We start from the raw sequence: 24,241 nt of genomic DNA, 5'->3' as shown, positions 1-24,241 counted from the left end.
ATCAGTCTGTTCACCCATTCTGTGTCCAGGCCTGGTGAGGTTTTCCGTGTTGAGTCAAGTTAATCCATAGGCTCCTGGCGGTGCCCTTCCGTCTCCATCCATCTTCCCACTGCACCGGATGCTGTCCAGCAAGTCATGGGAATAACGCCGCCGGATCGCTACTTGTCATCGCTTAAGGTCGGAACTACGACGGTATCTGATTGTCTTTGAACCTCTGACTTTCATTCCTGATTAATGAAAACATTCTTGGTCCAATAAATTCACCTCTAGCCCCTGGCCATACCTCTTAATCATGGCCCCAGTTAAGAGAAAAGCCACAAAATAGAACTGCAGTCAGATTCCATTATTCCTAGCTGGGATATCCAGGTGTCCTGCTTTAAACGGTGTCATTTTCAAATTAACCACTTCAGACAGCATTATAATGGATACAATCCACCTGACTCATTGAGGAAATGATGTAATGCAGATTGTATTTTCTTTGGAGGTTCATAATCGCTTTGTTGTTACCAGAGGTGTCAAGTAACGAAGTACAAATACTTCCTTACTGTACTTAAGTACACTTTTTAGGTATCTATACTTTACTCCTTTACTTATTTTTCTGCCTACTTCTATATATATATTTCACGTCATGTGCGCCTGTAATCAACTTTTCTGCAGCACGGCTTTGCTTTGAAGCGTGAACCAATCCATGCTGTGGTTCGCAGATTGAAGCAATGCTTCGACCTATTGCTTCGTTTATTCTTTCTTTCTTTCGCTTAATTTTCCCCCGCTAAAACCCTAAAGAGCATACGTCTGTGAGTATTATTTACCTTTTCTATGTTAAACCGACCTGTTATGGTCTTCTGAAACAGTTGATAAAACGGGAGCGACGCTAACGCGTTAGCATGTCTATGGCATTTTCAATGTTAAAAGTTAGCATTAAGCAGCTGTCATCACGTTCGGGTGCATTTGTTTTCAAATTGTAATATTTCTTAAATTTTTTTTTGTTTATATATTAATAATCTAATGATTATTATATACAATTTTAGAGAGACAAAAAGAACCTGAATAGAAACACAACAGAAAATATAAAAGCAACTAACAATGAACATAAATAAATCATACAGAAATAAATGTTTCCTGTGAACACCTAGTGACTCTCACACCTCCATTTCATCCCTGTCTTATTTAAGTTTAATGACAGTTTGTTTCGGTCAAACCATATTTTCAATGTGTTAATTTCTTCAGTGATTTCCTCCAGAACTATCTGCCAAACTAGAAAACTGCTGCATCCTAGTAAGAGCAGAATACTACTGGAATGAATCTGAATAAGGAAAGTTTTTTTTTTCTTCACTAAATGGATGCTGCACTCACTGCAGTTTATTGTCTGGAATAGTCCCAGATTACATTTCAGAGCTTCTAGAATTGAAACATTTTCATGCAGGTGGTGTTGGGGGGTAATTTTGGGTTTTGGGTCTTGGGCCACATGTAGAACAAATCAGTTTTTAAATTAAGCTTTCAATTCATATAGTGGCATCTTTATACTTTTATACTTTAAGTAGGTTTTTGAGCACATACTTTTTCACTTTTACTTGAGTAAAGAGGTCAAGTTGATACTTCAACTTTTACCAGAGTGTTTTTAAACCGCAGTATCTATACTTCTACTTAAGTAACAAATGTGTGTACTTTTGACACCACTGGAACTTGTTACATCTGATTCTTTGTTATAGATGCTGAGAGTTGTCACTGTATTCCTTTGTTCTGTTTTGCTCTAATAAAGTCCTAAACAAATGCTTCGGACCCCGCGGGACACTCAGAAGCACCAAGATCCAACTACAAACTTTTTAACTGCAGCAACTTTAAGATATGCTATTGGAGCTGGAACTGGAACACAAGTATAATAATATACTTGTGTTATAATGTATTTGTGCCATCATAAAATACTGTATGTAATAGAGATATAAATTGTGAAATGCTTGTACAACGGAACTGTTATGACCATTTTACATATTTGAATGTACATATAAATAAACTGACCAATTTTATCATGTAAGCCGACAATGAGCTTCCCTTCTTTGAAAGACCAACAGGTAGGGTCTGAAATTGACCAGCAAAATCAAATTGTCATTGTGGCTAAGGTCTGTTTGTTGACCTACTCCTTCCAAGTCCTTTTGCTGATTTCTACCAAACATGGAAAGTCAGTGAAGGTTTACTATTGAAACTGCTCTTGAAGAATTTATTTTGGCAAAGGTTAAGGTCAAGGAATCTGGGAGTCAGCCTGGTTTGGACCAAGTATGGCACACACTTAGGTGGAGGACAAGGTGACAAGGTGTTGGTCAAGGTCTTTGGGACCAACGTCAGATTGTCAAATTGCCGTAGCCCTTACAGTCTTCATGCTCACAAGTACCATTACCTAGTTCTTATAATGTCACTCCTCGTATTATGTTGCCATGAAAGAAGCCATTTTCTATGAAAGACAGCATAACCATAAAAAAGTCCCCCAAAACAATGTAAGGTCATCAAATATTTCTCAATGCATGGGGTGAAAAAAGCCAATAAGACATGGTTTGGCAAGATTGTTGGCATGAGAGCACCATGTAAACACTCCACAGATGACCCCTAGTGGTCACAATTCTTAATTGCACCTCCCTTCACCCCTATCCTACCAACTCACCAACCAGCAAGCCCCCTTTTTCAGTAATCTGCACGAGTACTCATCACCCTCTTGAAACGACTTTTAGTTTGCAGTATTAAATAAGCATTATTGTTGTGTTGGAATCAGTACATTTTAGTGATTATTCTATCTTTTTTTTTTTACAAAAACAAACCTTCAGCAGAGTGAGAACACTCCTACATCTATAGTGTTTTTCCTCATATAAAAAGTTCTCAAATATGACTTTTTCTCTGAATTAGCCGCAGGTGTACGACCTTGAACGGAGTGTGTGTAATTTCCCGTCGTTCCCACAGTTCCATCAACAGGAATCACAGTACATCATTATCCTATTAAGAAAAATGCCAAGACTGGCATTCAAATGTGTGTGTGTGTGTGTGTGTGTGTGTGTGTGTGTGTGTGTGTGTGTGTGTGTGTGTGTGTGTGTGTGTGTGTGTGTGTGTGTGTGTGTGTGTGTGTGCGTGTGCATGCAAAGAAATGCAAACTCACACATACAGACGAATGCACACACACTGGGCAGAGAGGGAGTAATTTCAAAATCAATCCTTTGGAAGAAAAAGAAAGGAAACAGAATGAGAGCCCCCAAACCTCCACCAGTGTTGGCAGATTGTAAGGGTCTGTCAGTTACTGCAGGCCTCTACTGGGCCAAAGGGAAGCAGCAGGATTCAGCTCAGGGCCCAGTAAAGGGACCATTCATTGTAGAAATCAGCCCTCACACATGGACCTGAATGCACCCAGTGCTAATCTTCTGAGCTGTGGGAGCCCACTCTATATTCACAGGCCGTGCCATCCCAACACACACACTGCCCTGCATGCTGATGCTAAAAGGCTAGTGCTACAGCTAACACAGGGCTAATGTTAGCAAACAGGCATCTTTAGATTTCACTGATTGTTGGTTTCCTCCGAGTTGTACACACTTTACACAAGATTTCTTTGATGTCATTCATGAGAGACCAGAAATGTTTGACACACATACTTTCATTTGAATGCCTGAATTTTCATTTTCAAATAAGGTTTATATTTGCAAGTTGGAAACCTTTGGTATCGCATAAAAAATAATGCCATCTTTGTCTGATTGAGCTCACTTTGCTCAAGGATGATTTCAAAATCCCACATCATGGGTTTGGTTACACACTGTGGGCCCTATCTTGGTGGTGGGCATAGACAGTTGCACAGATAGCATGACTGTAATTGGGATGTGGCTGAGCATATATTACTTTTTAAGCAGCAGGAAATATCAGCACACAGCTCAACGATTTACTTGTTCATTAGTCCTGGATGTGTTCATTGTATGAACATATCAAGCAATCAGAATGGTGGCTGTGCTAACATTTAAACTAGAGTGCACTAGGTGCACAGCGTTATGGTGTTGCAAAAGTGGAACCAAGTTAAAGACTTGATAAGTTAACAGCATGAGAGAGCTTTTTTTGTCAAATTTAAGTTTTCCCCCATACAGTGGCTATAATAAGCCATCATGTTCACCATGTGACTGATGATATGTGCAGGCAAACAGGGTGTGCTTGTGTTGTGTGAACCCGTTTAAGTAAGGCGTGTCTGAATGTTGCACACAGCACTACAATTTAGACCTGGTTTTTGGTAGTTTAAATGCTTTTTGATGACAGATGTGCACAAGCTCTGTACCAGACCATACTTCATTTTTAGACAAACACATGAGCGTGACTGTACATGCTATTTACAGAATGCAGGCAGTTTGCATGAAAATCTGCATCAGGTGAAAAATTGCAGTGTTCATAACGTTGTGCTGTGCAACACTAGAAAGAGCCCTGTATCGTAGCTGTATATATAAAAATTAAAACATGTAACAAACACATAAAATGGAAACGTTAAAAGTTAAATTAAATGGATTGCCTACGTTACCAAATGTAGTTAAAGCTATATACTTGAGTTAACAGTTACATATTTGGCTAGGATGTGACAGCCATGTTTTTCTCATACTGGGCTTAATGATAGATAACTAAATAATTTTTTTGTCTTTTCTTTTCCTTCACAGCTTTTCAAAGTTAAGTCAACTCAAAATCGATATGAGTGCAAAACAAAGTTGAAAATGTGCTTTTGGGCAGTGGAAGACTGGTGACTTCTGGATAGTATAATAAAAAATGCATGAAAGCTGTGATGCTGTCACTTTGAATAACACATCTAACAACTGTGACAAGTAAACCTTGTCATATCTGGCTTTCATTTTAAAATATTTATCATCTGTTTATTTTGTCTTCATCTCCATACATATGGCAAATCTGAATTCTGATTATTTCTGTTTATTTCTATTTCCCCCTGAGAACAGTGCTGGAGATGAAGCACTTGAACTTGGCTCCTTTGTTCTGTTGTCTTTAATGAAATGCTGCTTCCTAGTGGACGTGTTGATAAAAGTACTCTGGTTCTGCTGCATGTATTGAAATCATGATTATTCAATAAACTGAAATATGGTCAGCATACTACCCATTTCATGTCAGTTTTAATCTTGGATCATGAACAAACAAAACATCTGGGAAACATTTTAAAGTAAACATACAGTAGATTCTGTGCTGTGGCGTTGTTAATGTAAAATATCACTCCTGTTGTGCCTTGGTAAATGCTACAAATTTTGCACAGATATAGTTTGATTTTAAAATAGATATTATCCCAAGCTCTTTTTTTTTTTTTTTTTTTTTTTGGTTGTAATGTGGTCAGAACAGACTCTGTAGAAAATAACACTTCATGTATAATATATTATTTGTTACACACTGAATCCATTCCAGTCACAGGTTGGGCACTTGGATGATTCCATTGTCCATCACCAATGGTGATGCCCCTCCAGCCTGACACACCCATACACAGTACAACTATTGTCCTTCCTGTAACATAATGACAGTGCACACTGGCCTTATACATAATTATTTTCCATGCATTAGTCAGATTAATAAAGGATTTTTTCTTCCTTGATTTATTTACTTATTGTACTAAGAAACACATACGTATTTGTTTGCACTGGGAATTTCACCGGAGATTAAACTGAATGCTGATGATTGTGTGCAACTCCAAATCAGAAAAAGTTGGGATGATATGGAAAATACAAATAATCTATATATTAAAAACCAAGTGGCCTCTGTGTGTGTAATGTTGATGTCACCATTAATCAGTCCATGGTAACCAGACAAACTCTGAACAAAGGAAGTATCTCAACCTTGCCAGTTGTGAAACATGACATCAACTAAATGTGCCAAATAGTAAATACAATTATTCACAAAAATGTCTCATTTTAATTCCCTGCACTTTCAGTTGAAATCATTATAGAAACTTTGCATAATTTATTACCACCGTTCAATAATGTCAGCTACCAATTTTATAAAACTACCCAATCTAGAGTCCATGGATCCCCACCGCAACACGCTAGTAATAATTTAAAATTTATACATTAGCATTGCAGAGTAGGGGTGGTGGAAAAGTGGTTGATGCACTTGGTTTCAGTGCGGAAGGTTCCCGGTTCGAATCCCACCCCTACATTTCTCCATGTAATGAGGAGTTGCGTCAGGAAGGGCATCCGGCGTAAAATTTGTGCCAATTCAACATGCAGATCCACCTTGGATTTGCTGTGGCGACCCTGAGTACAAAACAAGGGAGCAGCCGAAGGAACTTAATTTACATTAGCATTGCAGACAGGATGAACTAAAGATACTTTGTTTATATACATCCAGGGAATGGTCCTTTGCTAAGGGCTATCCGGTCCCTGTACGGCCGCAGCAGCAGCTTGGTTCGCATTGCCGGTAGTAAGTCAAACCTGTTTCCAGTGCACGTTGGCCTCCGCCAGGGCTGCCCTTTGTCACTGGTTCTGTTCATTATCTTTATGGACAGATTTTCTAGGTGCAGCCAGGGTGTAGAGGGGGTCTGCTTTGGGAACCACAGAATCTCGTCTCTGCTGTTTGCGGACGATGTGGTTCTGTTGGCTTCGTCAAATCAGGACCTTCAGCGTGCACTGGGGTGGTTTGCAGCCAAGTGTGAAGCGTCCGGGATGAAAATCAGCACCTCCAAATCTGAGGCCATGGTTCTCGACCGGAAAAAGGTGCTTTGCCCTCTTCAGGTCGGTGGAGTGTCCTTGCCTTAAGTGGAGGAGTTTAAGTATCTCGGGGTCTTGTTCACGAGTGAGGGATGGATGGAGCGTGAGATCGACAGATGGATCGGTGCAGAATCTGCAGTGATGCGGTCGCTGTATCAGACCGTCGTGGTGAAGAGAGAGCTGAGTAGGGGGGCAAAGCTCTAGATTTACCGATCGATCTACGTTCCGATCCTCACCTATGGTCATGATATTTGGCTCATGACCGAAAGAACGAGATTGCGAGTACAAGCGGCCGAGATGAGTTTCCTCCGCAGGGTGGCTGGGCACTCCCTTAGAGATAGGGTGAGGAGCTCGGTCACTCGGGAGGAGCTCAAGTCAAGCTGCTGCTCCTCCATGTTGAAAGGAGCCAGTTGAGGTGGCTCGGGCATCTTTTCCGGATGCCCCCTGGACGCCTCGCTGGAGAGGTGTTCCGGGCATGTCCCATCGGGAGGAGGCCCCGGGGAAGACCCAGGACACGCTGGAGGGACGTGTCTCTGCTGGCTTGGGAACGCCTCGGGGTTCCCCTGGAGGAGCTGGGGGAGGTGTGTGTGGATCGGGAGGTCTGGGCGGCTTTGCTTTAACTGGTGCCCCCGCGACCCGACTCCGGATAAAGCGGAAGAAAATGGATGGATGGATACATCCATTCCCGCGTTTAAGGTCTGCAACATAGTCCAAAAAAAAAAAAAAAAAAAAAGTTGGGACGCCAAAGCATTTACCAATTTGTAATGTTGCCATTCATTTTTATAACACTTAAAAGACATTTGGCTTTGACAATACAAGCTATGAAGTGGGGACAGCACATTGACAGTGGTTAGCACTGTTGCCTCACAACAATAAAGTCATGGGATTGATTTCCAGCTGTGGCCTCTCTCTTTGGAGTTTGTATGTTATCTCTGCGTTGGCGTGAGCTCTCGCCGGGTGTTAAAACATCCTCCTACATCCAAAGACATGCAGGTTAGTTGAATTGGGAACTTAAGTGTCCGTAGGTGTGCGTGCAGATGTGAATGTGTGCGTTTGTCTATATGTAGCCCTGCAACAGACTGGTGCCCTCCTGTCCAGGGTGTACCCTGCCTCCAGGGGGGCTGAAGCCTGACTGCTGGGATAGGCTCCAGACCCTTAATTGGAGTAAACAGTTGAAGGTGAATGAATGAGTGAGCTATGAAGTGTTTCAGGTGTTTTGTCTTCTTCCCCCAAACATATCTTAACAGTACAGGGCCATCATCATTGCACGTTTCATTTCAAAACTCTCGACTGGGGACAGTTTAGGATTACAGGGAGGCCATTCCAGTATTGGTATCCACTTCTTCCACAGCCGTGCCTTTGTAATGTGTGCAGAATGTGGTTTTACTATGTCTTGTTGACAAATGTATGGACATCCCTGGAAAAGATGTCATCTTGAAGGCAGAATATGTTGCTGTAATAGCTCAGTGTACTTTTCCACATTAATGTTGTCATCGTGGAAGTGTAAATTACGTTTCCCAGGACACAGACAACCCCATACAATGAGAGACCCTGGCTTTTGGACATATTGCTGATAGTGGTCGCGATGGTCCTTTTTATTTGTGGTCTGGAGCACATGGTGTTCCTTTCTTCAAAGCTTGCTCCATCAGTGTGTTCTGCTCGGTTCATCATCAGCATGGCTTGGCGACATGCAATATGACAAATGCTATTTACATTGTTCAGCAAAAATACACCAGAGATACCAAGAAGAGTTCCCCTGCCTAAAGATGCTTTAGGCCACTACTAGTCATGTGCTGGCTGAACCAAGGTTGGCATTTCGTGAGTGGGAGGTTCAACGGCATGTTCTTGGGTGACACAACATCCAGTTTAATTGTTGCGTACATTAAAAAAAATCCAAGACATCAAGAAGAGTTTGCCTGCCTGGACATGTGCCAGCGGGCTCCAACTTCAAAAAAAGATTACTTGTTCCGACTTTTGCTGAATGGTGGGGAGGAATCATCAGTTGTGCCGTTACTTGGCCCATTACGGTAAATTTGTAAAAGTAAATAAATAACATTTATTTATAGTTTAATTTACGAGTACACATTTTAAAGAATCTCAAAGTATGCACAAAGTACAACACTGCACCCCCCCACACCACCCAATTTCATCATGCGTCACAATGTTTTACTTCAGATGTGATTTTCCAATTAAGAAGACATCGCTGAGCACCAATGTGAACACAATCTAGAGAACACCATCCAGACTGCAGTGATCACTGCAGTGTCAATGTAGCCCCTGTAGTGAAGGCACTCCCTGATTAGTGGAAGATTTATACTCAACAAAAATATAAACGCAACACTTTTGGTTTTACTCCCATTTTGTATGAGATGAACTCAAAGATCTAAATCTTTTTCCACATACACAATATCACCATTTCTCTCAAATATTGTTCACAAACCAGTCTAAATCTGTGATAGTGAGCACTTCTCCTTTGCTGAGATAATCCATCCCACCTCACAGGTGTGCCATATCAAGATGCTGATTAGACACCATGATTAGTGCACAGGTGTGCCTTAGACTGCCCACAATAAAAGGCCACTCTGAAAGGTGCAGTTTTGTTTTATTGGGGGGGGATACCAGTCAGTATCTGGTGTGACCACCATTTGCCTCATGCAGTGCAACACATCTCCTTCGCATCATCCGTGAAGAGAACACCTCTCCAACGTGCCAAACGCCAGCGAATGTGAGCATTTGCCCACTCAAGTCGGTTACGACGACGAACTGGAGTCAGGTCGAGACCCCAATGAGGACGACGAGCATGCAGATGAGCTTCCCTGAGACGGTTTCTGACAGTTTGCGCAGAAATTCTTTGGTTATGCAAACTGATTGTTTCAGCAGCTGTCCGAGTGGCTGGTCTCAGACGATCTTGGAGGTGAACATGCTGGATGTGGAGGTCCTGGGCTGGTGTGGTTACAGGTGGTCTGCGGTTGTGAGGCTGGTTGGATGTACTGCCAAATTCTCTGAAACGCCTTTGGAGACGGCTTATGGTAGAGACATGAACATTCAATACACGAGCAACAGCTCTGGTTGACATTCCTGCTGTCAGCATGCCAACTGCACGCTCCCTCAAATCTTGCGACATCTGTGGCATTGTGCTGTGTGATAAAACTGCATCTTTCAGAGTGGCCTTTTATTGTGGACAGTCTAAGGCACACCTGTGCACTAATCATGGTGTCTAATCAGCATCTTGATATGGCACACCTGTGAGGTGGGATGGATTATCTCAGCAAAGGAGAAGTGCTCACTGTCACAGATTTAGACTGGTTTGTGAACAATATTTGAGAGAAATGGTGATATTGTGTATGTGGAAAAAGATTTAGATCTTTGAGTTCATCTCATACAAAATGGGAGCAAAACCAAAAGTGTTGCGTTTATATTTTTGTTGAGTGTACTTTGACACTCAATCAATAAACCCAAACCTTTGATCTGACACATCAGAGAAAAAAAAGTCATACCAAATGAAACCAATGAAAACAGGACATGTTACATGGGGCCAGGACACACAATGCTGGGTCATGCTGCTCTGGGAGATTTATTTAGTGATTTTTTTTTTTTTTTTTTGGTTTTCATTGTTTTCACTTGCGCTTCTGTCAGGAGTTTGGTAAATGGGACAGTCAAGCAGCAAGAGTCACAGTTCATTAACATCATCAACATCATCATCTTCACAGCCGTCACCACTGTCATCATCCTCCGCATAAGGTTCAAATTTGCAATTATCATATTATGTTTTCTTCAAGCTAGAAAATAATTTACATCATATTGTTTTTACTTTAGAGACCACAAACATTCCAGCAACACTCTCTTGGATTAAGGGTGGGTAACAATCAGAAAAGCATGACTTTTTGCATAGTATTAAATGAACAAAGACTGAGTTCTTTATTTACAATTATTGTATAGATAAAAAAAATCATAAAAACAAGATGAACACTTAAATCACTTACCCATGAATGGCTAAGTATGCCAAAAAGATATCTGTTGGCATTTCTCTTTTTCTTTGTTCCACAAACTGCATGCTGCTAAATACAGTACATCGAGGCAGGTGAGAGTATATTGCAAGAAGTATCATTGATATTGTCATCATCATCGTCATTGTCGTCATCATCATCTTCATCAAAATAATTATTGGTTGTTACAACACGTGTTTAATGTCATCAAGATGTTTCTGACAGGAGCAGCGATTGATTTCATCATACAGCCAAGCAGAGCAGGTGCGTTGGCGGTATGACTTGTGGTGCATGATGGGAGACGTAGTCCAGTCCACATTGAAATCCTCAGCAGACACATTGGTGTATTTACAAAGATTATTTATCATTCTTCGTCTTTGCATCCCCTTAAAGCCGGTTTTCCTCCTGGATGTAAAAGTAGCTGGAGAATGTTGGCTTGAGTCTTATTTGTTGAAAATGTTTTTGTCACTATTATAGCATTTGTTGTTGGATTTTTTTATTTTACAGACAAACAAATTGTTATATTCCAAAGGATCAATTTATAAGCAGGATATCAGAATCCATACTGTATTTGGACAAACAAACAAACAAAAAATTAAATGGCCCATGCTGGGTTTTCTACACGCCTGAGGTGAGTGATAAAGCTTGTGTACTCTCACTGATGGATAGATTGAAATAACAGGAGGATATAAAAAGAACATATAGAACATCTTTGACAAATGACTATGTGTTGTTTGTAAAAGTAGAAAAACCATCGTTTTTTGTGATTGCAAAATGAATATCATTACATGCTTGCCAGTGACTTGGGATAGTAGTAGAAATATTACAGCCTCGTTAATGGGCCTTGTTCGTTTGAGTGCAATAAGACTGGGTTAATGTATCTTCTGAATGCAACTTCTCTCAGGTAATGTCTGATTGGTCAAAGCACAATAAATAGATTACAACTAGTGAGTACAGTTGAGATGCTCGAATACTGTATAATCTGTGACGGCAGGAAGACAAGCTTGATTAAGACACACAATAGCACATCTAGAATTACACCACAGAATTTTTCAGTCATAACCAGATAGTGCAGAAAAGGATAATCTTTTTTAAATATATATGTATATATATATATATATATATAAAAAGAGTCAAAGCAACATTCAACTTTTGTTGTAATCTGAGGTTGGTTTTTTCTTCTTTTTTGATGTTAAAAATGCCTTCAGCTTAGTGTGGTTGTGCATTTTTCGCTCTGCTACAAGAGCCAGAATTAATCAAAAATAAATAAGACATATATACGCAAATTTCAAACTAAACTAATTTTCATACACGAGCCTAATACAACTTTTTCAGATTTCTAATATGACTTGATTGCAGCCTTTTGATGGTCACATGTATTTGAAAACATCAAGCAGGTCTTGAAGTCAGTTCAATGTAAAGGTGCTGATACCAGCCTGTGACAGAAGTTCTGATCTGAGGTCAGAACTGAAGCGTGAGGATATAAAAAACACAACCCAATACTTAAAGTATTTCAACAAAAACAGTTACATACCAAAGGCAAGCTGCTCTGACTTGATCCCAACAATCATGGAATAATACTAAGATTCCACATTTACTACTTGTCCTCTTATATTTTGGTTTCTTTTCATTAGTCCTCTAAAAATATCTACAGTACTTGACAAGGTAGCAGACAAATCCCAGCACAATGTTTTTCAGTAATTACACACCAACACAGCTCCGGCCCATCAAGGTACCTCTCAGCTCGAGCTTCTCAGCTGGCCGCCTAAAATCCCACAGGTTTATCTCTACGACGTTGTAAACAAATTACATTCTCTTTAAGACATAAATAAGTCAAAGTATTTTGAGCCATTGAAGCAGGAACAAGGCAACATGCCGACAAACAAAGATAAACTCTTTCTAAATATATTTATGTATATTTATAGAATATTTCCCATAAAGGCTGTCATCATCTTTAGAATTTTGCAATCCTCTATTGCCACAGGTGCAAAAAAAATTGTTGTGCACGTTGAGCCCTACTGCCTCAGTATGTGTTTCCTTTTATGGATGAAAGTAAATTTTATAGTTAGGTACATGTTCATGCCACACAGAGGGAGTATACGGGCCCAGAATAAAAATAAAAATCATCTCTAAATAGTCCGCTGCAAGGCCAAGCCCATCAGAAATAAAGAAACCCTTTAAATAAAAATTGGATAATGTACATTCATGCAGGAGCAACAATAATAACAATCAGAATCTGAATAATAATATTTTTCAATTTAATTGAAACTATCAGTACTGATGTTGCCGAGGAGAAGGAGTGCGTGAGGAGTTTGAAGTCTATTCCGTTTTACGATTTACTCCTCATCCCGCTGTCCTCCTCCTCTTCATCATTCTGTTGCCAATAAAGTTCATACACTTGTACTCAGTGGTGCCATGCTAACACACTTACGCACACACAACCTCCACCGTATACATACAACCAGAAAAGCAAGGATGGCTATGTGGAATGTGTGGCTATGTTGCACTTTTTTGGATTGTATCCTTCATTTTGTTCACGTCGTCGTGTTATTTTTGACTTTTCTCCGTCAGAAGCAGCAAGCTTAGAAAAAGGTGAACGTCTTGCCACAGGACCCATCCCGTGGAGGAGAATGGAGGATGAACTGGGATAGATGTGATTCCCGGGTTGACAAAGTTTAAGGTTTGCAGTTCAAAGTCGCCCCCACAGACTGCGAGCTAGAGGGACAAAGATTACAGGTTAGAGCTGAGGTTCGGTTGGGCGGGTTAGAGGCTGGTCTCCAAGCTGTGCAAAGGGCTGGCAGGGCTGGAGGATGCGGCTGATTTACTGGTGTCGATGGTTAGATTGATACCGCTGTCAATGGCGTTGTTGTTCTTGTTGGGGGACGAGGGCTGGCTGGAGTACTTTCTCCTCCTCCGAGTGGAATCATCGTCCGTATCGTCGATGAGGGGGATGTTGGGCGTGGAGTCTTCTATCCTAAACTCGGGGTGCGTCATGAAATTGTGGATGGATGTTCTGGAATCGGGTTTTTCCAGGCCTTCATAGAGGGAGCTACGGAATGCATTCACAACGCGGATCTGTTGTGAGAAGAAAGAAGAGAAAGAATCAGTGAGAGGTGATGTCGCCGACAAAACGCGAGCTTTGGAAGGCCCCTTTGGATGAGAGAGAAGAGTGAAGAGGAAGTGCAAAGGGACTACGGGAAGGGCGAAACCCTCTCATTGGAGGAGAATGACTGATAAAGGTGTGGAGGAGGAGCAGGAGGAGCAGCAAGAGAGAAGGCAACTGCAGTCTGTGTTCTGCTTTCACAAGATGACTACAGTTCACAACTCACTCAACTGTGGCGTGCACTAAGAAAACCCGTGAGAAACACAATCAGAGAAAACACAACAAAAAACTGTCAAAAAATCTGACATTTCAAGAAAACAAAATACCAAAGCAACACAAACGCTCGTTGTAAGTATACGCTTTAGTCCAATGTGCTGTATACCTAGAAACAAGCCACGTTAATAAATGGAATGCTCACGGAAAAAAAAAACAGAATTAAGGAGACTATCACATGCAAGTTTGAAGAAATCTGGTGGACTTGGTCAGTAAAAAGGAAGGAGGTTAGATCTGAGAGATCCAATCAGGTGGTTTAAACTTCTGTCTGGGACATTATCCACACAGACTCTGAATGGGACACACACAAACACACAAATATAGCACAGGGTGACTAAAGCATGGTATCAAACAGGGCAATGAACAAGGTCTGCATGAGGCTGGTTCCACAGAAGCAATGCAGTGTAAAACTCACGTCCAAAAAAAAAAACACAATGGTATCTAGAGTGCAACTGTAGGCATCATGAATAGAAGTAAACACAAACTCCATGCAACGAGACAACACAACAGTGAGTTGGTGACGGCTGGCGAGGGAGGACACGTAACAGAGGTTGAGGATGAAAGCTGTTTTGCTGTCAGGGGTTTGACCGTCAACTCCATGCACATCTGAGTAAACACTCAAGTACAGGTCCCAAAATTCTACATGAACCTTCCCTGAGACTATTCATACACCTGGATGTCTGAGACTATTCATACACCTGGATGTCGGTTTCTTCAGTTCTTAGGCTAGACCAGTACATGTATTGCAAAAATATATGCTCAGCAAGAATTGTTTGATGGTTCTGATGCCAGTTAATCCTCACTTTAAACAAATAAAACATGTAAACAGCTTTTAAAATGTAAAATTGTGCCAAAACCAAGAGTTAACCTACGCACACTCACCGATCAGGACGTGGAAACGTCCCTAATAAAGTGTGACAGAGGATGTTTTTGGCTGTTGGTAAACTCATAAGTTGAGCTTATAAAGTGACATACAGGTTCGTTTCCACTGCGGGAACTTGACCTGCTTCCCACATGTTGCTAACTTTTACAGAAAAGGCCATAATCTGCTTTCTCCACTGTAGTGTCTCCATTACAGTGAACACTCATCATGCTCATGCAGCTATGTAAGCAGTGATGTAATAATTCTGCAGAGGTTTTGGCCGCAATATGAGTTTTCCTTGAGGACTTGAATTAGTACTGAACCTTGTCCATCAAGAAGAAAGCAAACATCACCTGTAACCCCTCGTCTGTCACTTCTGCTAGTCATATTTTTTTTATTCTTCTGCTGTTGGACTTGTTTTGCTAGTCTTGGTGAATCAACAGCCAATCAGCGTAGAGCAGCAGTTATTCAGGACTGCTAAGGAGTACCAACCCTGCAACATGAACTTATGTTGCCCCTGAAAATCACCCACAAAGATGTCAGACCCCCTTAAAATGACCTGTGAGTTCTGTTGCAGTAACGGCAACAGAATCTCACGTCTTTTTGGCAACATTCTTTGAAACCCTAGGGGCAATCTGTGCAAGTGACACTGCTGGTTTCCACCTGATGCCTTTTTCATTTGTACACCCAGTATCTGCGTTGTTTTAATAACCAATATATTTGAGCTCATCTATGTGCCCATGACCTTATTGGCCATATAATAAGATGTAGTCAGTGGGTTCCTATGTCAGGCAGCAGAAAGTGATTGGGCCTTAGGCAACTGATGCAACCTTTGTCTGTTGCATCATGAGCTATACAACTTCACACTGGAGCGGCACAGAGAAGGATTTCGTCAATAAAAAAAAGATGACATTTCAGCTACAGCTTGCCAGAAGGCACACAGGTAACACAAGCCTAGATTTGATTGTTTTATTGTATGAAAGTCCTTCTGTGTTGCACTCCATAAAGCTGTGAGTGGTGGACTGGTGGTTCAGTAACCTGGAAATGTTTATGTATCCATCCCCTGACTTGTCTGAAGAAAAAACTGGCATTTTTTTTAAATCCTTAGTTTGTCCAGGAACTTATGTATACAACTGGGTGTCATTCCTAAATGGCAAATGCAATATTTCTTTTGTTAAAGTCCTTGAATCAAAGCATAAAGCCGACATTTCATTCCAGCTCCACTGCCAAGCAATACTACAAAAAGTTTGTTACTGTCCAAATACGTATGGACCTGCTAGTAGAATTTCCAACTAGCGCCCACGAACCAGCCCACTGCCTGCAACCAGCAGTTATTCTGTTAAAGGGACACTCCTGTCATAATTTGTTTCATAATTGCCACCTTCAAAATCAGTATACAAACATTATCAGTTTTATGGCTGCAAACTGCAAATCATGCCCTTTTAACGTTCCTTAGGTAAATCTGACTTTTGAACTACTGAACCATTTGATGAAGCTTGCAAGCTTTTATACATTAAGTTGTTGATTATAAAGGCAACGTAAACCAGAATACTTTGTAATTATAACATTTCCAAAGTAATGCATACTGTTTCTGTGTCAGGCTGTACTTCTGTCATTGTATATAATTCATAAGTAATCAAAGGTTCTGCATCGTTCGCACAACTGTACAGTGCATTGTGTTGTTTAAAAATTTGCAGACTTCAGAAATGGGACAAAAAATATTTGATTACCAATAGTGTAATGTTGCTACAGCAACCATGCAGGGTACAATAATAGAAATGAAACATAAATACTACTAAATGAGCACCTGTCTGGATGAAAGCATGCGACAGGATGTTTGACGAGTAACAGAGATGGGATGCCAGAGAAGGAAAGGGTTGAGACGGGGTTTAAAATTGCATTGCTGCTGCTGCTACTGCTGCAGAAGGCCTACATCTGTAACTATGACAACGTGACAATTACACTGACAGCATGTAGCAACAAGACGAGATGGATTTTTGATGCTGCTCTACGGTGACTCAGTCCTCCTCATTCCTGTCCACGTACCCAAAGTACAGCACTGAATGCGATTTTCATAAAGTAGATCAGAGACAGAGAGCAAGAGTCAAAGAGAGAGTGTGAGAGATGGGCGTGGCCTAACACACCTGATACAGACAGCGCTGCCTTATATATGACTAAGTGCAAGATTTTTGTTTTCATTTCCATTTTTCACAAACTGATGTAAAATATTGGCTTCTTCTATGCACACAAAAGGTTTATTTTCCTCAAATTTTGTTCACGTGTTTGTTAAAATCTATGTCAGTGCATTTGTTTCTAGAACAGAAGGTCACCCCTGCCCATTCTCCATATAATATATGGAGCTGCATCAGGAAGGGCATCCAGTGTAAAACTTGTGCCAAATCAACATGCAGCTGGAGCTACATACTGAATACTGAGATACAGAATCTGCTGTGGTGACCCGAGCGGAAAAGGGAGAAGCCAAAAGAACTTACTTTAAACTACTGAACTGGTCACAATAAACATCCACTCTGTAATGCACTGTAAAAAATGCTTCAAGGGGTCAATTTCCATAAGGTAAATTGAATAGTATTTTCACCATGAAAAAAGGTTTTTGCATGTTGCATGTACATATATCACTCATATATCTTCAACCGCTTACTTCAATTAAGTGTCACGGGGGACTGGAGCCTATCCCAGCAGTCATAGGGCATGAGGCGGTGTACACCCTGGACAGGATGCCAGTCTGTCATAGGGCCACATATAGACAAACAAACACATTCACACCCATGGACAATTTTAAAGTTTCCAATCCACCTAATCTGCATGTTTTTGGGTGGAGAGAACATGCAAACTCCATACAGAAAGGCCACAGGTAGGAATCAATCCCATGACCTCCACAAAAATTAAAGTAACGATTTGCATGGACGACATACCCTCAAATATTTTCAGCATGAAAAAAATAACGTTTTGCATGTTCCTATTGTAGTAAGTTTATAACTTTAAAAAAAGCAGAAGTTGGGCATAGATTGTAAAAAAAGGCGATATGTAATTTCTTCTGCCTTATGTGAAATGAAGTGAAATTAATTCAAAAACTAAATTAATGCAACAGTTTGCATTGAGATTTCTGAGTAGAATGGAGGTCAAATTAAGAAGCAACTTCAATGAAATACTATGGCTGCCTAATAACACCAGAACCTTTTAACTAAGTTGGTTCCACTTAATTAACCTGGTAGAGGAAAAAGCAAATCAACTGTGCTAAATGACCAAATTTTGTAATACTTGAGTTAGTCCAATGATAAAGGTCTTATGAAGTGTACTCAGTAGTGGCTGACCTGGAATTATTTAAAAAAGAGCCATGCAAATTGTTGCCTTAAAAAAAAAAACAACAAAAAAAGATGAGTAGAGCCTTAAAAAAAAAAAAACTTGATATGGGGCTGGTGTGGTTACAAATGGTCGCAGTGGTGAGACTAGTTGGATGTTCTGCCATTTCCTTTTAAACAATGCTGGAGGCAGGTTATGGCAGTGAATTCATGAGTGACAGCTCCGGTGGATATTTCTACAGTCAGCATGCAATTGGCATGCAGTTTTGTGGAATGACTCAACATATGATCCTTCTGTGGTATTGTCTTGTGTGATAGAACAGCACATTTAAGAGTGTCCTTTTACTGGGACCAGTCCAAGGCACAGCTGTGTCATAATTATGCTGTTTAAACAGCATCTGGATATGCCACACCAGCTAGGTGGGTGCACAGTATATTACTGTAACAAAGGTGAAGTGCTCGCTAACAGATTTTAACAAATTTATCAAAATACTTTTTTGAGAAATAAGCTTTTTATGTGCATAGAAGAAGTCTTAGATCTTAATTCAATGTATGAATAATTACAGCGAAAACAGAATTGTTTCATTTATATGTTTGTTTCTATTCCGATATTTGGTTTCACCATTTGGGATCCTCACTTGAATTAAAATGAGTCTGAAACAGATGAATGCTATATTCAGAATGGGCACTTAAAAACTCGAACAGCACTCATTTGGAGTCCGTAGAGCCAACACGGTTCAAACTGCAATTGCCCAAAGTTAAAAGAATGATTTTAATAATGGTTTTACTGGATTTTGAGGATCTGCTCCAAAGCTGACCATTTGATGAGAAATGGTACACTTTTTTGAGTGATTTTTGAGTTTGAACAAAACCATGACGGCATGATTTTTAGTGCTAGAATATATGAAATCACTGTCAAAAATAACAATGGGAAAAATACCTTGTGACCTTTTGCAAAATTTTCCATTTTTCATGGATTCATTTTAAGAATCTGTTTGTACAATGTAACTCTTCACATGAACACTGTGAAAACCCATATTTTCCATCATAGGTCCTTCTAAAAGGTGTACATCATGGGTTTTTAGCCTCTTTCTTGTCACTGCTGCCCATAAACCCTGTAACACCTAAAAACCCATCTGTATCAGTGAAGATCAGAGTAAGGCTGCTCATGGGTGGCCTATACACTAATTTACTGTAGTTTAATTCAGTATGATTTGCCTCCACAGATAAAAATCAGACTATTGGAACTTATACTTGAATGTTTACCCAGTCCCTCGGTGAGTTGATAGTAATTAGTCACACAAATATCTGACATAAAAACAGATGGACTGTAGGATGGGATGGGAGGGGATGAGCAGAGGGAGACAAACTCACAACCTGAAATGTCACGCCGTGGGTATCACCCTTAGTCTTGCGCTCCTAGCACTCTGGGGAAACAAACACACATTCACCAATGAGAGGACAGTACACCCAAGCATGGAAGGAGATATCAAGATGAATTTGAAATCCAGTATGAACAAGCAAAAAGACAGAAGAAGAAAGAGAGGAAAGAAGAAGCAGATAGAGAGAGAGGGAGAGAGAGAGAGAGGATTCTTCAGGGATGTCAATCCAAAAATTCAGTCTCAGAATTCTTCTGTTTCAGTAACACCACAAAACCGAAGAATAAAGTCAAGAATTTGGGTCTTTGTTTTATCCGTTTGTGACGGGATGGCATCCCTGAAGCAAAGAGAGCAGAAAAGCAGACAGAGATCTGACTCACGGCCAGTAGTAGGAGGAGCAGTAGCAGCAGTAGTGCTTGTAGGAGAGGAAAGGGCATTGGACAAGGACACGTGACTAGGACTAGAAACATTGGTTACATCCTGGGTCTGGCTGGTGGTGGATGATTGGCGTCTCAGAGCCCCTGCCCCCTGAAAGGAGGTGCCACTCTTGAAGGTGTTGACTACTTCAATCTGTGGGAGCAGAGCGGGACAGGAGAGGACAAATGGCGGCTCAGAGTAACGGAGACCAAATGGCAACACACACTGACTGGCTGGATGACATTTGTGGTAAGGAAGTACAAGGTCTCAAACCTGAGACAATGGAAAACACTGTGTAGTACTGCGGCAGGATTTTAGTGTCACCTGTAAGCTAGCTGTACTGTGTCTTAAAATGATAACGTACTGGTATAGTGACCCCAAGGGTCATTGATGGTGACATCTGACAACCAAATCCAACACACAAGCAAAACTGTCTTAAATATCACAGTGATAATGGTCAACGCATTGAGTCCAATTCAGCAACCAATTCCAGTTGTATTGAACTCGGAGGCTCAACTGTTGATCTTCTACAGGTTCTTGCTCTTGGTCGACTGTGCCATCCACTGAGTCACTGCACCATCACTGTGTACCTAAATGAATCACCTTGACATAGAAGGACTTTTTAGACTAACAGTCGTGGACAATCCATCACATAAAACAGTGTCACATGTTCTTGGGAATGAGGTGCAAATGGATTTATTACAGACAGACACACAGTATAATGAGAAATCAGTTGGTTACACAAGTGGTCACAGATAAAATCTAAAATGTATCATTATCAGTATACTAGTGTATCAGTATAGTGCTTTTTTTTTATTTTTTTTTTATTAGTTATTTTTAAGACAAGTCTTTGGTCACAAGAAGAATTTTAATCTTCGCAAAAACAGAGGATTAATATTTTGGGTAGAATCATCAAAAATGCATTTACTTTACTTCATTTCAGACTCATAAATGGGTCCATAAAATACATTTAAAATGCAAAATGGACTGCATTAATAGAGGTATTTCATACTCAAAGTGCTTTACAATGATGGCTCATATTCACACACGCTGATGTCAGGGTGGCGCTCTTCAAGACACAAAACTGCACCCTGGGAGCAACTTGGGGTTTAAGGACCTTGCCCAAGAGCCCTTAGTGATTTTCTGGTCTGACAGATATGTGAACCGAAGATCCTCTGGTCACAAGTCCACCACTTTAGCCACAAAAACTATCATGACAGACTCATAAAGGACACAAGGTACAAGGAAGTATTACCACAGTAATAATTAGACTGCAATTTAGTATGGTTGTTATGGATTGGCCCCTGTCTGTGTCCACTTTCCATCTCATAGTTCTTCTGTCTGGCACCGTTCCTTGATTTTCAGTTTGTTAGACTTTAGCCATGTGTTGAGTTCCATTTTAGTTTCTGTCCCAGCCTTTGTTTTTCTTGTTTTCATGCTTTTTGTCATACCATGGTCTTCCTGGTTAATTCTTTGTTCGTTTCTGGTGGTGGTTCTTATTTGACCTTTGGTTTACTTTTCCGTGTTTTAGGTATGCTATTTTGATCACTGTTGGGTTTAGTCACTGTCATGGATTTTTTTCTTGCCTTTGCTCCTGTCTTCCCTCATTTTTGACTTGCACGACCACACCCCCTTCCCGAACGTTCTCCACACCTGTCCCTCATCACACCCTGATTCCCTGCTGTGTATTTAAGCCTCGTGTGTTTTATGTTCACTGCCAGTTCGTTGTGCTTTACGCCTTGTCCCACAGCCCTCATTCCAGCCTGTTTCATAGCCCTTGTTTAGTCTTTTTTTCTTGTGCCAACCTGTGTATGACCCTGTTTTGCCTTTTTGACCTTGCCTTAACTTCAGCTTTTGAACTTTTGAACCTTGCTTGTTTTTTGTATCACACCTCTGTCTAATCATATTCCGTTACCAATGTACCGCTGACTGCCATCCTGTGTACTGGATAGCAGTCAGCGGGATCCCCAGATAAAAGCTTTTTTAATTACTCCAATTCTTTTGCCTTTGATTCTGCATTTGTGTCCGCCACATTCATTGAATGTGTTCTTTGTAATTAAATTTAAACAAAGGGGGTTGGCTGATGCTCGGCCCTGGACCCTCCGACGGGCAAATACGGTATGATCAAAAAGAAGCAAAATTGAAGACAACTGTATTTGTGACAATTACAAAAAATTTCTGCTGAATATGTATAACTGTTCAGAAAATATATATAAAAAAAGAATCCTTCGGTCCGCCTGGACCACATGTGTTCTGATTAGTGTTAAAGTTGATCAGCTGGCTTGTGACAGAGTGATACTACAGGGTAGGGTGTCACTCAATATTATGGCCAAAAAAAAAAAAAAAAATCCACGTCCTAACTTTTTTCCTTTTATGAAGCATATTAACTGCTACAAGTTTCATCCAGATATATGGATGAAACTTATATTTAGTGGTAGCTCAGTTTCCTATATGAAGTAATATAATTGGGGCTCAGTTGACCAGTCTGGCTATGAAAGTGAACTAGATGTAGAGTTCAGCAACAACTAACAAAGTTTCATCCCAGAGATGATTACCGTGAGCTCCTGCACTTGTCACTGTTTTTTCTAGGAGCTGACTGCAAATAGTGATACACATTCAGGCTCCTGAAGCATTCCATCGAGATAGATGATGGCAAAGCTCATATGCAGTCTGAAGATATATACATTTCCTTCCCACTTCTGACTGACTGCACGTGAACTCTCGTCTCTTGACCATTTCAACACATTTGTGATAGCGGTCTACCTCAACGATCTGCAGGTATTGCATGAGCTGGACAGCTACAAGAGGACAAATGAAGCTGCAGTAAAGTCATTCTCTGGACAGTGCATTGTGACATTTTCAGTCAGTTTTTGTGTTAATCTGTTTTCATTCAAAATGTACTTATTAAGTTCTGAAGTAGCTGTTAGTCTTCATTTTAAGTATTGCTACAATATTCTTATGTTTATGTAAAAATAACTTATTTATCATATCCACATTTTTACAAAAATTACAAGACTTTGATGCTGTTGAGCTACACAGTAAAATCAGCGGTGTAAAACTAACACTGCCAGTGTACATATGGTCCTACTCTAGCCAGAGTGGGACCATATGTTCGCTGTGAGTGTTAATTTAACACTGGTGATTTTACTGTGTACCAGTAAATATTATTAGAATACATTTAATAATTTACATATAATTTTGTCAGCTTTTTTCTTTTCTCCTTATGAACAAATCTGGAGGGGGGGGGGGGCAATAAAAATTAGAAACTTTATTTTTGAGTGGCACCCTACTACACGACCACAACAGAATTAGCCGTGCAGTTACGCCACCAATAAAACAGAGGAACGTGTCATTTTGCCAAACAGTTTTCACTTTCAAATTATATTATCACGTCATTCAAATTCAAGTCATGTTGCAACAGATTTTTTTTTAACATATGGTAGGAATTTTTGCTCAGTTCAGCTCCTTTGTTGTCACACTCAGTTATTCTTCAAGGGGAGCATTTTGCACAGAGGTCTACCCAGACTGCTGCCGCACATCCACCTTCTGCCATTTTGTTATTGATGCAACATTCAGAAATACCACTGTTGTGCCTTCAGGGTGCATCGCTTCTCACAGGGTCTGATGAGATTGCCACAGTTGATGTGACAAAACTCAACCTCGATGTGGAATATTGCACAACTTGATATAGAATTATTCAAGAAAATATTTTGCTTGGTTAAGATATTCCATATGACTCATCACGGTGAATTAAATTTCATTGAAAAACCTTGTGCTAAAATACTAGTGTGAAGGGCCGCTAATGCTCGATTATCAAAAAGGCATACTTTGTTAAACATAGAATCTAAATGGTTATGTGTAAAAAGAAGAGGAAAGGTTAAAAAAGGGTGAATTGGACGCGTTTCCTTTGTACGTTCTCACCTGAGTCTGAATACGGTTAAGTCCTCTGAACCAGAGGATTTGTCCTCTCCTCAGCTCCCTTTCTGCATGGTCGATCTCTTCATTTTCCTCATTGACATCTTCTTCTGGTAACTCATCTTTCTGAGTTAACTGGCCTGCCCGCCGCAGGAAGCGCAACCTGCTATTGGGTATGGTGGCTATCACCTAAACCACAGAGAAGACATCACATCTACTCAACAGGTCTGATGGAAAACATCTAGTCCAGAACAGAAAAAAAAACAAAAGACAAACACATGGTCA

General features: G+C 40.4%; 1 protein-coding gene across 9 annotated transcripts in view; it reads right to left on the bottom strand.

Annotated features, from left to right (window-relative positions):
• Positions 1-13,201: 13,201 nt before the first annotated feature.
• atp2b2 (ATPase plasma membrane Ca2+ transporting 2) overlaps positions 13,202-24,241 on the bottom strand; it is a 488,858-nt gene continuing 477,818 nt past the window's right edge. For 2 of the 9 annotated variants that reach the window (XM_034166187.1, XM_034166189.1), the window contains 3 exons: positions 23,963-24,145; positions 20,005-20,194; positions 13,596-13,762 (listed from right to left, as the gene is read on the bottom strand). In XM_034166187.1, the coding sequence (XP_034022078.1) occupies positions 13,737-13,762; positions 20,005-20,194; positions 23,963-24,145 (399 nt within the window). In that variant the 3' untranslated portion in view covers positions 13,596-13,736. Of the gene's footprint in view, positions 13,763-19,619; positions 19,673-20,004; positions 20,195-23,962; positions 24,146-24,241 lie in introns of those variants that run through there. The other 7 variants (XM_034166183.1, XM_034166184.1, XM_034166190.1 and 4 more) reach the window with 6 other exon arrangements.

Source organism: Thalassophryne amazonica, chromosome 3 (assembly GCF_902500255.1).
Source record: "Thalassophryne amazonica chromosome 3, fThaAma1.1, whole genome shotgun sequence".
NCBI lineage: Eukaryota > Metazoa > Chordata > Actinopteri > Batrachoidiformes > Batrachoididae > Thalassophryne > Thalassophryne amazonica.
This window is presented reverse-complemented; position numbering and strand designations above follow the sequence as displayed.